At 44.2% G+C, this 15,601-nt stretch overlaps 1 protein-coding gene across 17 annotated transcripts in view; it reads left to right on the top strand.

Moving 5' to 3' along the window:
- The window catches only part of TP63 (tumor protein p63), a 150,917-nt gene that overhangs the window by 81,818 nt on the left and 53,498 nt on the right, over nt 1-15,601 (top strand). The window contains exon 1 of one of the 17 annotated variants that reach the window (XM_023933042.2): nt 1,802-1,975. The exons of 15 other annotated variants lie outside the window; for them this stretch is intronic. In XM_023933042.2, the coding sequence (XP_023788810.1) occupies nt 1,934-1,975 (42 nt within the window). In that variant the 5' untranslated portion in view covers nt 1,802-1,933. Of the gene's footprint in view, nt 1-1,801; nt 1,976-15,601 lie in introns of those variants that run through there. One more of the 17 variants, XM_023933041.2, reaches the window with a different exon arrangement.

Raw genomic sequence — 15,601 nt, 5'->3', positions numbered from 1 at the left:
AGGGCTCAGTGCTCCTCTCTGCAGCCTGTTCTCGGAAGTGCCTCCTTGCGCTGGAAATTCTTCCAGCCTTTTGCTTGCACCCAGCAGCTCCGGTGAGCTCTGCTTGCGGGGTGAGAGCTACATCAGACCCCTGCTTCTTGCAGCAAGGGGCTGCTGCAGGGGAAGGGGGACACCGTAATCCTCTGCTCTGTGTTTCTTGTTTCGTTTCCTGCCTGAAGATGGTTTGGCCCCGTTTTATTAGTGGCAGCCATAGGAATGTGCTGCCTGCTCCAGCCTGGAATAGGCTGGTGAGCTTGCAGTGTCCTTTAATCTGCAGAGTGTGCCAGGAAGGCAGCCCAGGAGCCGCAGCCCCCTGGGCAGCACGGCCCGCTGGCCTCCCTGTCCCCGTGGGCCCGGCTCCCTCCCTGCGTGCCCAGAGAAGCCGGGGTTAAATGATGCCCGGGGCGAGGCGTGGCAGCAGCGGAAGCTGCGGGGCAGAAGCGGGGATGGCTCTGGGGCCGCGTGGGGGTGGCAGCCCTGCCAGGAGCCTTGTCCCTCCCTGCAAAGCCCCTGTGGTCGCTCGCTCGGCCCCGCAGCGGGAGGCTCGGTGTTCCCCGGCAGTCCGTGCTCTGCGTTTCGGCGGAGCCCTGCTTGACGAACTCAAAGTTCGGAGCGCTGGCATTTGGCTGGGCGGGCTGGGCCGCGCTCTCATCTGGATGTTTGGTTTCCTCTCTCCCCCCTCCCCAGCCCTTTGGAAAGGTGTTCTGTTTCTCCTGGCTCGGTGCAGCTGCCTTTTGTTGTGCCGTGCATCCCGCTGCCCGGCCGATCCTCACGGGGCTCGGCTGCCGCCTGCGCAGCTCCGACCTCGCACCGGGCGCGCTCCGGCGGCTCCGTGCGGGACACAGCACACGGGCTTTGTCTGCTTGTCTGGAATAAAATCACAGCGGGGATCTGTCCTGCAGATCTCGGCTAAGTGATCTTCCTGTCTTTTGAAAAGTTTGCCGTGGGCGTCCTGTCCAGGCGGTTTTTACTGAGCGGCACCCAAAAGCTTCTCCCGTATACTAATTCAACACCATGAGTCCATTTGGGCGAGCTGCAGTCTTTAACTTGTTTTTTCACTCGTGATGCAGGTTTGAAGCAGCTGCAAAGGAGGGGGGGAAATGTAGCTGGAGTCATGCCCTGCAAACACAGGACCTGTTGACTGTGATAGGAGCACACAGGTGCCAGAGAATGTAGCTGAATTATGGTGCGTGGAACCAGTGATTCTCAAAAAGCTCCTTGGGGGTTTTGTCCCAAATCTGCACGCAGCAGCAGACAAATACTTGGCTGCATTACTGCACTAGTACCACCACTAGTGTTGAGCATTGCATCTGAATCCCTTCCTGAACGTTTTGGTTTTTGGTAGCAGCAAAGCCTGTATGTAGAAAAAAAACAGCCCTGGAATCTTTGTAGAAAATAAATAGGAGAAATTTCTTGGAGCTGCTCCTTTAGAGCAATTCCATGGCTCTTTTGAGTTCCCAAACTTGTAGAAAAGTGACAGGGAAAGTTATTGTTTCCTTTCTTTTCCCTGCCTGTCTTTTTTTTTTTTTTTTTTTCCTCTTTTTTTTTGGCCATTTCCCCCCCCCCCTTCCCTTCCCTTTGCTTTTTAGAGATTGGTGATAAGGAATTCTAACTACTTAATGAGCTGGGAGAGGCCTCTCTCCATTGGAGTGGAGGACTCCAGGTGGCACTTTGACAGATTGGACAGGTAAGGCAGGAGAGCCCCACCTCCTCCTCCTTGCCTATAGTTAGGTATATAAGGGAAACTTCAATTATGCAGAGAGGCACACTCCGAGTCCTGTTATCTCCACAGTAGCATCACATATTTTTAGGGTCTTCTAGGGGGTGGGAGGTGTTTGTCAAAATCCTGGAGCCAGAAGAGAGAACAGCAGCGTTGATCAATTTGACTGCTAACATGTTGTACCTGGAAAACAATGCCCAGTCCCAGTATAGCGAGGTAAGGACTCTGGGTTTGAGCTGTGATATCGCTAATGTATTTTTATTTTTAGTGAATACTTGCGATTTCTTCACCCCTGAAGTTAGGTGCGGAATATACACTTGTTTTTGCGAGGCTTTTGCATTTTTCAATGGGAAGAAGTTTGTTGGACTAAATAACTGAAGAGTGAACTATCTAAATATCTGAGAGTGAACTTCAAATCTTTGTTTGGGACAGTGAATTTGTCTTGGGAACCCTGATCAGCCAACGTAATTTTTTTTCATTGGAGAAGCAAAGCAAGGCAGTTGTTTATGGTGGGCAATGCACACAGATTGCATTCCTGTAGCAGTCTGAATACTAGCTGTGTTGTCTGCATTATAACTCTTTTACGAGTCTTTTATTGCCAAAATTGCTGCTTGTGGTTTAAAGTGGATGGTATCTAGGAAATAACTAGAAATGTGTTATAAATCCCTTCTTCGGTTACTTTTTAAAGTAAAATTAAATGCAAACAAAGGTTCTCCGCTGAAAATGCTGTGTTAGCGTCCACACCAATACCTCTTTTACTTGGTGCTGTTAATACCTTGCCTTCTAACTTGCAGCAGCAAGGTATTTTACACAGGGTGTTTGTATAAGCATATTATGTGAAGATAAATGTGTGTACAATGGATGCATTTTGCTTTCTACAGCCATTTGCACTTCATGGGCATGAGTGAGACGCAAACTTCAGGTGCAGCTTTGATTTCATTTTTTAAAATTATTTATTTAGTTGGTTTTAAACCAGCTGGGTCGATGATTAGTAAGGTGGCAGTGGAGAGGATTGCCACACGCTGTGCAAATCTTGGAGGAAGTTACCAGGGGTTGAGGGAGATCTAACGACAATATTGGTTTACATTCCAGCGGAGACAGCAGCTGTGTTGACACTTGCCAGAGTGGCAAAGCAGCCAAAGCTCTGTGTGTGTGTTGTGTGCGTGTGTGTATTCCTGAAGAAAAGGCTTCAAGTGGAGGGCACGGGGTACGAGCCCCAGTGCAGACAGAAGCTCAGCCACTTGGAAGAGAAAATAAAATAGAAATTGAAAGGCCGAGAGCGTAGCTAGGGTATGAGACAGGTGGTGAGGAAAAAGTCTGTTGAAGTTAACTCGAGGCTCGCACGCCTGGGATGGCGAGTCTGTGACTCAGGGAGAGCTGGAGGTATACTGAAACCAGTGTGCTCTCCCCGGAGCCCAAACCCCTGTGTGTGTGGTTCCTTCATGCAGGAGACCCAAATGGGTGACTTTGTTGTTTTTTCCCCTAGGTTAATTATAAACTCTTAAATGTGGAGAGAGCCCTTTTTGGAGTGTTTGCTTGGTGTTATTTGTCTGCTGCTATCTGATCAACTTTCGCTGAATAGCAGCGGTGGGGCTGTGGAGTCCCTATGGTTGACTGGCTGGGCTCATCTGTCAGAAGCGATGCGCTCAGGAGCGTTCTCACTCTGCTTAAATGCCACTCGTCACTGTTGCTGTCAGGGGAGGTTTTTAAAAGGCTTTAGCTCTGATTTATTTTTTTTCGCCCCCCCACGCTCTCCCTCTTACCTCCTTGGATTTGAACAAGGTGCACTCGGTTCATCCAGCAAAGCATTGTACTCTGGGGAAGGAAAAACCCGATTAGCATTGACTTGGCTTCGTTTCTGAGGAAGGGCAGCCTCGCTAATGACTTTTTTCAAAAGAGAGAGAGAGACACTTGTTAATGCTCAATTAAAATATATTGGTGATGATGAACCTCACCCATCTTAAGCTTCCAAACAAGAAGTCGACTTTGGCATGATTTCCTCAGAAAAGAAGAAAAAATAAAAAGCTCTCAATGTGCAAATAGAAGCAGCACTTTGTTGTCGCTGGTAATTGCAGTTCGAATTTTAGAGCCATTGCTGTTGGTCACAAGGCAGGCATACCTACCTACTCATGAAAAACTTAGTACGGACTAGCTTCTGGGTGTAGAAATGGACCTTATTTAAGGGGGGGGAAGTAATTTCCCCCATATTAAAATCAAGTTTTAAAATGAAGAGTAGAGAGTCCTTTCTCATCCCAAGCCCATTTGTTGGGGTGCTTTGCCCTGCCACCATAGGATGTTGGCTGTGTGCTGGCAGATGCCGAACTCTGCCGTCCTCACACACTGGCTGTGTGGTGCATTCCGCCCTGGGAATGCATTCCCAGCCTGGGAACGGGCCATTGCACAAGCCCCAGTGCAGGCTGTGTGGTCAGGGCGGCGAGCTCGCACCATCGCCCCCGGCCCTGGGCTGCCCGTGCCTGGGAGCGTGGTGCCCAGCGCCATGGTCAGATGGCTTCCTCTCAAATGGGTCAAATCTGCTTGGGAAAAGCTGAGAGATGGGAGAAGCCTGAGAGGCTGGAGGTGGAACCTGTTTCAACCACTTTTTCAGCTTATTCTATCCCAGCATTTGATCTGGGTCAGCTGTAAGAACAGTTAAGCTCTTTGTTGGTAGAGCACTGGACTTGATGACCCTGGAGATCTGTTCTTGTGTGTTTGTGAGTAGGAGATGTGAAAAGGAGAGAGACTTTGGTTGGTTATTTATAGGATGATGAGTTGCTGATGAACAGGAGCCCTTTGAATGTCATTGTGTCTTCCTGCCTCACCTCCACGTGTGGAATTTTGTGTTGTGTACAAACTTTTGTGAGGAAGCATGCACAAAATTGGGTGTGAAGGAGAGTACCTGCAAGTTTGTCTGGTCTTGTTCAAGTTTGCTGCATCCTTGTCTGGGGAGATGAGAGCAATAGAGACTCTCTTTAGGGACTCTGGTTTCTCTGCAGTTTGGCTGAGTGGTGATGCAGGGCTTGGAGTGCATGCTAAAATCAAATTAAATTATTGCCAAAAGAATAAACACATCTTGTTCAAACACTGATAAGAAATATTTGCCATGACTTTTGATTATATCCGTCATCCTTCCCAAAGATCTTCCTGCTGTTTGTGGGAGACAAATTAAAGAATCTCTTTCCGTTAAGATTTTTATCATCATTTTGGGAGGGCTGGGGGGGGAAACTAGTTCTGTACTAAAAGAACTTGTGCACTGCTTTATGGGTTTTTGGCAGCATTCCTTCATGCTCAAAATTACAAAAAGCTATATACATATGGCTGCAAATATCTTTGAGGGTTAGGATAGCCTCCTCAGAAAGGTGCATTTTTTGTTTTGTTTTTCTTTTCCCTCTTAGCTTTTAAATAATAATTCAGATGTATGTGTTTGAGCTGTAGTAGTCTGGGTGCAGGAGTACTACATCTTTCTTTGTAGGAGCAGGCATGTGGGGCTCTGGGGTGGCCTGGGAAGATGTTCTGAGGGAGCTGGACCTCCTTAGTGAACATTTCTTATGCCTATCTGGGATATTGGTTCAACAAACCTTAGTCTAAGGTTAAAGAACCTGGGGTTTGAGATGTAACTGATGTTTTAGGCATCAACTTCATTGGTGTGAAGTAAAAGTGTGTCTGGGGCTTATCATCTTTGCTTTTTGCCTGGATTTGGCTAAGAACTACCAGAGGACAAAGCCATGGCTTTCCTTGGCTGATTTTGCCACATGACATAGTCATCATGACTGCATTTGACAAAGGCTCTTTCCCTCTTCCTGCCCATTCTCTGTGGCCCTCAGCCAAAGCTGGGGTAAAGGAAGCAATCTCTGAGGGATGCTGCCTGGTCCCTGCCCAGGAGAGCAGCTCATTGAGCTACCAGGAAGAAAGGATTTTCTGTGCAGTAGAAATGAAACCTCTGAACCCCACATCTTCTCCTACCCCAAGATGAAAACACTTGGATAGATGCTATATAAAGCCTAATTTTTTCTCAAGGAAGGAGGCTCTGGCTAAACCTGACCCTCTTTCCTGTTTTCCTATTTGTGATGCTATCTTGGAGTTCTCCTGGCTCTGAGCAGGCAAACAGTTCCCAATCCCCGGGGAAGGAAACCTCTCTCTGAGCTGTGCAGGATTCAGATGTGAGTTCCATGCCTTCCAGTGGCCTCTCTTTATTTAAATTGTATCAACACCCCAGGTGTTTGGGCACAAGTCTGTGATTAGGAGCAAGAAAGAAATAGAGAGATGCACAGGAGGTTGTGTTCCTTGATGTATCCCTGCAATTCCAGCTATGCTTCTTGCACATTCGTCCTTCGATTTTGCTGTAATTGCAGTTATGGGATTAAAGTTTTTGTCGTGTGATGACATCTGTGCAAGCTTGAGAGGCATGTGTCTTATCCTTGGACTGCAAAGGTCTTCTGCAAGATTGTAGAGGCCCTATATAACCAGGTTCTTTTTTTTCCAAGAGGTTTTCAAAGTGAGTTCCAGTTGCAAAGGTTTAATCAGAGGTAGAAAAGCCTAAGGTTGGAAGTGTGTTGATCTTTTGTTTGAAGGGGCTCAGTGGATGCTACTGCTCTATTTGGGTTTGCCAGTGAAGAGGGTTAAGTAGACCAGAGAGATGGGTAGTGGGAAGCTGAGTCCTGCCTCTTGCCATGTGCCCATCTCCCTCCCAGCTAAAGCAAGGGGATTGTGCTGCAGGAGAAACACAGGGAAGGGCAAGAGTTGAGTATGCTTCCAGTAAACATCCAGCCCCTCACTGCAGCAGGTTTGTCATGCCATGGATGGCCTTTTGTTCTATCATAGGGTACCAAAACTTTTTTTGTGACCCCCATATTGAGCAGTGAATTGGGAATTTTGCCTAGAGAAATCCTCTCCTTGTTTAGGTGGAGGGACGGGACCTTAGCAGTCTAAGGCTATGGGTGTAACCCAGAAACAAATGATTGTAACCTTCATGTGGGTGGAAAGAATGAAATGTGTGCTTTATCACACAAAAATGAAGCCTGATGACATTGGACCATCTGTTGTGCTTGTGCAGAAATCAGGACAGTCTGGCTGTGTGTGAAGTGTTGGTACTGCTCAGTTGTGTACACACGCTCTGGGGTTTGTGCCGTCGTGTAATTACACTTGACATCAGATTGGAAATTGCAGCTCCATCTTACAATTTTCCATCGTCAGAAGGAGGGCTAGTAAGCAGTATGAAATCAGGGACAGATAATCTTATCAGTTTCTTGTTTCATTTGGCAAAAAAAAAAAAAATTAAATATTTTGTAGTATGAAAATACAGTTTTTCAGTGTGAGAGATGAAAAAGTGCAGCCATTGCAGTGTGGTCAGGATGTTTTACATCTTGAAGTGGTTGCATCTGGTGATGCATTTTGTTTGCTGTAAGTTGACCTTGGTTGAGACTGGATGAAATTATCCATATATATATATACGTATGTATCCATAGTCTGAAAATGTTTTTTCCTTAGGGACTAGAACTGCTGTTTTGACATGTTATTTTTATGGGCCTGATGGTTTGAATCTTCAACAGTGACACCAACACCTGATTTCTCTGATTTCTTCAGAACATGAGCCCATTTATGCTATTTCCTAGCTCCCTCAGGAATTATTTTTCTTTTTACCTAGTTTAAGTGATGAACTAATGGTTTTAAGTGAACTTGCTTTCTTTTTGTCTCCCTGGGCATAGAGAAACACTAGAAAGGAACTTTTTCTACCGTGTATTTCAACCTATCCAGTGGCAACCTTTTGGTTTGCATTTGTCAAGATATGCCGTGTGGAAGGGTTTATTTCCAGTTGCAGCTCTGTTTACTGTGAGACAGAAGCTTCACTAGTTCTAGAAGACATGGCATCTCCAACAGGAAAGCTGTGGATGTGGGATGTGAGAGAGTATAAACCATTTGCTTTGCACTTTTTCCTCTGGAAGGCATTATTATAACTAGTGGAGAAACTACTTATTTCATTATCGTGAAAGGCTGAATAAAAGCGGGTGTTGCCTGGCTCAAGGCAAATTTAAAATTTTATTTACAAAATGTTCCCACTGAAAAAAAAAAATCTGGAAACGCTTCAGAAAGGAGCTCTTGCACCGATGGATTTGTGCTAGACATTGTTAAACCCTGTTATTTTTCTGGCACTGCCTCCAACGCCTCTTGAGAATGTGCAGAGTAGGCAATAAAATGAATGCAACTCTTTTAAAGCAAGGTTGCATAAATCATCAGAAAGGAGAGGAGCTTCTTGTACTCTAACAGCAGCACTCACTCTATCCTCTCCAGCAGAGAAGTGAGCTCAAGGCTCTTTGTGCCACTTGGCCTGGATTAGTTTTAAGTCACTTTTGGTATCAAGTAGAATTAGGAGGAAAATAATTTCTCTCCAAGGGTGTTAAGGTTCAGCATTTTTTCCCCTTTCATGTGTTTTCTGGATTCTCTGCTGCCTTGGTGCCATGATCCTTGCAGTCCCTTGTCAACTCTGCAAGGCCGTGATCTTTAGAGTGACACATGAGCTCAGACATGGTCAGGCATGTGGGTGGGTCTCTCCAATGAATAAACTTGCTGTTCTTAAAAATCTCCCTATTTTGTTTTGGCTTCTTCAGTTACAGTAGTCAATGATTTCTGAGAAATCTTTCAGTCTTTAGTGTCCCAGAGCTTCCCATCAGAGCTTTGCAGTGCTGGGAGAAGAGGTTGTAATTGTCAGATGGATCAAAGAGGTGCTTTTCAGTAGGAGCAGACCATGGCACAAAGCTTTTTATACAGCAGCCCAGAAGATACAAGGCTTTGCAAGTGATGGTTTAGCTGTGAGCTGCTGACAAGAAAGGTTCTCCCCGATCTTTCTCTGCACTATTTCTTATAAACACATTGTCTCTTGGGTGATAATCTCAGCTCTCTTCTAAAGGAGAGCCTATGAGAGGCCGTCCAGGGTTAGCTTAGCTGCTTGAGCAAGGACTAAAGAGCAGGATGACATTTTAGGTGATTAGGGTTTTACTTCTGTAGGCTACTGATATAAGTAGCAAAATAGTTAGAAAGAACTGTTCAGGAAGTCTCAGATAAGACACAGGAAAGGTTTAGGTCCTTGGCATTGGCAAGGTAAACTTGGATCGTCTTTGGAAACTTGAATCTAAATTTGGTGATTTTATTTGAAATTACTGACCATTGTTATCAGCTCCATGCACAAGCAAGCAACAAAATCATGGGAGATGTGGGGGGGAGCTTTTTGGTGGTTGGCTTTCTTGGGGGGAGGGGTTGTTTTTTTTTTTTGTTTGGTTGTTTTTTTTTTGTGCCTTTTGGGTTGTTTTTTTTTAAATTTGTACTAGGATTGAGTCAATTGGCACTGGATCCAAGAACGCTCGGTGATATCTTGTATTTTTTGTAAATCCCCTGCCACTGCTGTTTCACCTGGGGTCTTAGTGGAACAACTGAAGGAGCTGTGTTTTAATTAGGATGTGTGTGTTAGTATCTTGAGTGGATGGCTTGAGGTGTGATGTGTTTCTGGGCTTGTGCTCAGTCGTCCGCTCACTTTGGAAGTGGACCCAAGTGGCAAGGCTGAGCATGCTTGAAAATTAATGCATTGATTGGAGCCCAGCAGCCTCTTGGGATCGAATCCAGAGTTGGGATCCGGATTAAACTTCCCCCCAAGGACTTTGGGAAGTGGTATACAAGGGGACCTGGTGAAATTTGAGACGAGTCCAACTTCCTCAAGATGGCAAGAAGATGAATGTTTTTACCAAGGGCAAGAAAGTGGGAGGAAACGCCCAGTTTAGGGAGGGAAGGGGAAATATTTTATGGTGGGGTAGTGTCTGGGAATGAAAGGGAAGGATTGTGTCTCAGCAGATATGAATCTTTCAGTTTTAATCCACATCTAGGAAGTAAATACAAAGAATCTTGCCAGCTTTGGGGAGAGGGGAGGAGGTGCTGGGTTTTTTGGCTGTGCTGCTGAGGCAGAAATCCCTGTGCTGCAGAGCCGTGGTCCAGCTGTGTCAGGGGATGATGCACAGGGCTGGAGCGCGGCGCCTCGGCAGCCAAGGGGAGCAGAACAATAGGAATAGGTGGATGCCAAGAGAGGTGTTGAGTCAGCAACTGGATCTCTCTGCTGTATGAGAAATGACTAAAAAGTATATTTAATCATTTTGCTTGTTTGTTTTGGCATTTTTAGGTAATGTCATGGTGTCTTTGGGAATCACAGAAGTCTTTTTTTGGGGAGTAATGGCTCAGAAAAATAATAAAGTTCCGACTGAGTGCTCTGTAAAACTTGTATTCTGCAGATTTAAGTTGTGTCTCTGAGATTCTCAGTAGCCTCTGCAGTCCTCTACTGTGATTTCTCACTGCTGCAGTTTTACTCTGGATTTCATCCATAGTCAAAGAATTGGCTCCCTTAGGGGTGCTGGTGGTGACCAACTAGAATTGAATAGATGAGTAAATTTCCCTCCACCTTCTTTCAGCAGCAGGAAAGTGTGCAAGAAGTTCTTTAAAAGGAAACCAGAACATGCACTGGCTATGTGTCACCAGTACTTTGGAAACAGGAAACTACTGCTTGATGCTAAGGTGGGAAAGTTGTTGAGATGAGCCTTGGTCAGTCCGCTGTGTTTTGTGTCTGAAAGGAATTGTAAATGTTCAAGTTGGAGGGGTAGGGAGTTTAATGTGGTATCAGATGGAAATTAGTGGGTATATTGTTACTCAAAAATCTGGAAGAACGCCTTTCTGTCTGGACAGGGAAAGGTCTGTGCAGCTGAATACCTCAAACGTAAATCTCTGAAGCTGTGTCTTGCATAAGTGACTGTGGCACCATGTGTCCTGGTGTTTGCTGAAGTCAGTAGTATTGGACAGGGAGGGAAGTACTGGAAACTGGGTTTAGTTTTGCTGTTAGACATTGGAGGCCCCATGCCAGGGAGCCCATTGGAAATCCTGCATGTGCAGAATATGTGGCAAAGTGATTTTAATAGTTGAGCAGAAGATTCTTGATGTTTGTAAAGCTGATAGAGTGAAATCACTGTGGAAGGAGCTGTGTCTTTGCATGCATGTTGTGTCTATGTACATTCACATCCACCTCTCTCAAAGACCAGCTTTTGGGTTTTATGTGTGCACAGCCTGGCATCTTTGGAAAATGCCATATAAAGTTCCTGCTTGCCTCTGAGAAGGCTGCAGTAGTGATGTGAAGCTGTGTCTGACATGAACTATGGAGGCAAGGGAGGTAGGGGGGTCCCCTGCCTGTGTGTATCCTGCTGTACTGAACCCCCCAGCAGATCCTTGGGCTCAGGCAATGCCAGCTTGGTGCAGGCCAGGAGCTGCTTTCATACAAAAAAGTAGAGTTGGAAGGCAAAGCACTGCCTCCTTTTGTTCTCTGCAGTTGGGATCTAATCGGAATTTGGCATCCAGTCCTCCTAACCCACCCCCCCACCCTCAGTCTGGAAAGTTTTTCAGTGTGCTGTTTGGTGTCCAGGCTTTTGGGAACAACATCCAGGAGTCGTCTTGCTTGATTTGGACAGAAGAAATTTAGAATTTAGAAAAATTAGAAACAAATATTAGAGAATCCAGTAGATATCCCTTTTAATCTATAAGCACTGTGATGCTGCTGTGTAACCCTTTTCCTCTGCTTGCTCTAACTTGTTTTAATCTGCCCTTTGCCCTCCTATAACTCTTCTTATGAATTCTTATATTCCATAGTTGCACCATGCTTCAAAGAGTGGGTGTGGGGGGTTTATGTGTGTGGCTTTTTTTTTTTCCTTTTTCTTTTTTTTTGCTGTGTGTTTAACTGCATGACTTATTTAACTTGCAGATGATCTGAATTTCTTGTTCTGACTAAAATGCTTCTTAGCTGGAGTATTTTACTTTCATGTCTAAAAGATGATGCATTCAGATTTTATTGAGCGTAATGATGAATTTGGGAGCTAACTTCAGTTCCTGGTTCTATTCTGACCCTGGTTATTCACTGTCCTTATGCCCTTTGGCCATACTTTGGTGGTTACTGTGCCTGCAGCCTTTCACTGTGGATGACACACAGATATCCTGTCCAGCTAAGCTGCCCTCTCAACACAATAAAATGCTGCATGTCTGAAATGGCTGATAACATCAATGGTTACTGTCCAGTAAAGAGTTTAAGAAACAAGGCAGCTTTAATGAACTACTGGAGTTTTCCTTTCCAGCCCCTGCTGCTCCTCCCAATTTGTATTTTAATTGGTTCCTCTTCATTTTTAAAGGTCTATTTTTATTTTTTTATCCAACTTTTCAGTATTGTTGCACAAACGTAGTACATAGGATTTCTGGGCAGCTGACCAAGCTAGGATCTTACAGTTGTTCTCAGCCACTGAAATCAGGCAAAAAAAAAAGCCTTGCTGAAATCTTGCAGTCTTTTCCTGGTTTTTCTGATGCAGGTCTTTGTATTCAGTTATGTTTACATCTCCTGGGAATGTGAGGTGGTGTTTTTCTGATTTGTCTGTACTTTATGGCTCTTCAGATCTTTGTTGACATTCTGTTGTCCAGCTGGTAATAGGAGACCGTAGGAAACTCTTGGCCTCTCTTTCAGTTTTAGGAAGCTGAGTGTTTGGGTTATGAATCAATTTCTTTTAAGATCATGGAGTTCTAATGTATTCTGATTTCACAGAGATTGTTGTTTGATTTCCTTTTTTTTTTTTTTAATGCCTTCCTCTCTTTTTTGTTTATATGTTTTCAGATTATATGTTAAATAAATAGGTGAGCACAAGCTCAGGATCAAGAAATGACTGTGTGCAGTGGGGGTGGATCTTGGACTTTCCTGTTTTAAACTGTCTGAATTTTCAAAATAACTGAGCATAGCTGAGATACTCTAATGAAAGTGGTTTATGTTTATGAAAGGCATTTTTTTTTTTAATGGAAGCTTTATAGTCTGAAAACTCTAAAGTGGTCTGACTTTCAGAAACCCATTGCTTAATATGCAAGTAGAACTTTTTTCAAAAGCCCAATTTAGAATTTTTTTTTAAGAGCCTAAAATTCTGCACTGGGGAAGTCAAGGATATTATTTTTGTATGCACTGGAAAATATTTAGAAGTACTTATACAGTGTAGCGTGTCCAGTCTCCTTAATATGTCTGTGAAGTGGGATGCACTGTCATTCTGACAATCCTCAAATTGGACAAGGTCTTTTATGTGAACCTGTGGCAGGTGGTAGGAGTCAGGAATTACAGGCATTCCTGCTTTGGGCTGTGCTTGTTTTAAAAGACACCCTGCTCCTGGCTGAAAAACACTTCTTGCTGAGTTTAATGAATGAACCAAGGGGCAAAACTCAAAGTTTATCTAAAACAGAAAACTATTACAGCTGGAGGGACAAGACAACTCCAAAGCTTACAGCCCTTGTGGGTGGACAGAAACTCACCTTCACATTGGTTTTCATTAATTTGTCTCATTCTCTGAGCCCACAAATGCTTGCGTATGTGGACTTTAACTTGAACATGAGGTTTTGCTGTGTTCAACAGTATTGTGGCTCAGTGAAATGTGACCTGCAGCCTTACAGAGTATGGCTCTTAAAACTGTGCTGCTTCTGTGAACCTAAAGGTTGTAGATGTGCGTGCCTGCTGGAATAGCTCATCCCAGTGAAAATGGCACAGGCTCTTCTGCCTCCTCCAGTACACAAGCCAGATTGTTTTTCAAGTGTGATTCCGTGTGTGTTTGCAAATTACTGATGTGCACTGACTTCTCCTGTTCAGCTTCTGTGGTGTGTTGTTCACCAAATGTCTGGGATGGCTGGGAACAGAAGGGATGCTCTCGTAAAGTGGGCAGAGCAGTCATGTTTTTAAGCTTGAAACACAGTGGTATGATTTGAGTTGGTCATTTAATGGTGGGTTTTTTGAGGAGAATTTAATAGTTATGGGGGGTTGGGTTTGGTTTGGTTTTTCTCCTCCCCAGCTGATTGAAATGGAGTGTCTTCCTTAGGTTTTCCTTATGTATTTAGGTGGTGTTGGAAGCTATCCAGGCAACTCCTGGAGTTATCTAACTACTTAACATGAAACACCTCTGCAGGAGGATTGTGTGTGTCACTCATGGGGTTTTGGTTTTTGTAGAATAAAAATACTAAAGAATAGTATTTTTTTTTCTTTTAGTCTTGAATTTAGTTTCTTAAAGCTGTGGTGGTTGTACATATTGCACAGCCCTGTAGATCTCAAATAGATTCCCTTCTCAATAGGAGAAAATTTGCAGAAATATTTGTGCTCCCTGCTTACAGGTGGGATTGAGCTGAGGAGAGGCTGTTTGGTTGTGCCACAGCAGGTCTAATTCCAGGATGGGAGTGATTGACTCCAGGGCTTCTTTAAGTCCAATTCCCTCCATTGCACTGGGAACCTGTTATACCACTGAGATGGGAAATAGTCTCCTCTCTTCCTGGAAAAAGCAATGACACAACAGTAGGATTACTCAAATCAGATAGGTTTCCAGACACTATAGTAGAACACATCAGTCTTGGTAACTGTTGGTATCTTTGGTTCAACTGAAGATATTTGTTCCCTTGCTTTTCACATTGAGTATATGGTGCACCTTATCATTTTATCTGAGGGTTTCCAAGTGCTTAGTGTATTCAGCTGTACCAGTAGCTCAGTGGAAAAGCCTCTGCAAAACAGACCCACAGGATTTGTTTCCATTTTAGAACTGGAGCTGGAGGGAGTGTGGCTGAGCTGGTGTAGAATTGAGATGTGCACATCTTCCCCTCATTGTTTGGAGGGGACCAGAGCAGTTTAGGAACAAACTGAGTTTGTTCCTCATAAACAAATTTGTCAGTATTTCTCTCACTTTTTTTTAATTATTATTTTTTTTGGTTGGTTGTTTTTGTTTGAGGTTTTTTATATGAGAAAACAGACTAGAGAGGCAAACCAAATCATAGCTTTCATTGTGATGAGTGAGCTGAGCTATCTCTGCTTCAGCTCTGATCTTAGCTGAAGGCCGTGGGTGGAGCCTTTTATTTCTTGGCACGGCTCTGTCCTGGCACAAGCAGAGCGCTGACATGGGGTATTGTATCAGCTGCCATCTGAGCAACTGGCAGTCAGCAATATCTTGGTTAATAATTGTGATAGAAGCCCTTCTCTTGAGCTTAAGGGATTTATTTCCACCTACTAAAATCCTTTGCTAGGAAGGTTTGAAAACTTAGGTGGATTTAAACATTTCTGGATATATTTGAGGTGTCTGTCATCTGATTTGGATAGGAAACATTTATCCTGCTGCTTTTAGGATCGATGTTCTCCAACAGGAATCTGAGTATTTCCCCGGGCCAGCACTGAAATATTGCTGTAAGTTGCTCATTAGTCGTACAAGAGTTAGCCCTAGTGCATCATTGTGGTGCAGTTAAGGACAAAGCACAGAATTTCCAAAATGCTGTGCAAATCCTGTTGCCAATAACCATGGTAGTTTATTAGTTTCATCATCTCATATCTTTGGAGAAGAAGCACCAGGTCTTTTGCAAGGCTTTTGAGTAGTTGGACGCCACTCTTGAGCTGCATAGATCTAGTGGTAAAAATTAAAATACAGTCCATTGGTGTGTATGGTAGTGCTTGTTCTTTTGCTATTAGGGAGAAGGGTTTTTGTAGGGGTGGAGGCATCTAGGTATTCTGTACCTGAAGATGGTAACTTTTTGTCTATTTTTGCATGTGGAGAAACTCTCAAAACTCAGAAATGCTGCTAGCTGGGTAGCTAATAGCCGGAGATGTGTATTTTAGGGGGTTTTTGGTGTGGAAGTCCCCTTCAGAGCTTTTCATGACTTGCATTATTTACTTCCTTTCCAACGGATGGTTTTTTTGCAGATTTTTCTCATAACCTTATTAATTAATACAATGGGCTTTCAGCCGGAGAGCCTGGGGTGGGGTTCTTGCTGCAAGGCAGGGTG

The sequence above is a fragment of the Cyanistes caeruleus genome, chromosome 10, assembly GCF_971803275.1.
Source record: "Cyanistes caeruleus chromosome 10, bCyaCae1.hap1.1, whole genome shotgun sequence".
Lineage (NCBI taxonomy): Eukaryota > Metazoa > Chordata > Aves > Passeriformes > Paridae > Cyanistes > Cyanistes caeruleus.
The sequence above is the reverse complement of the archived record's forward strand: the minus strand, read 5'-3'. Positions and strand labels throughout refer to the sequence as shown.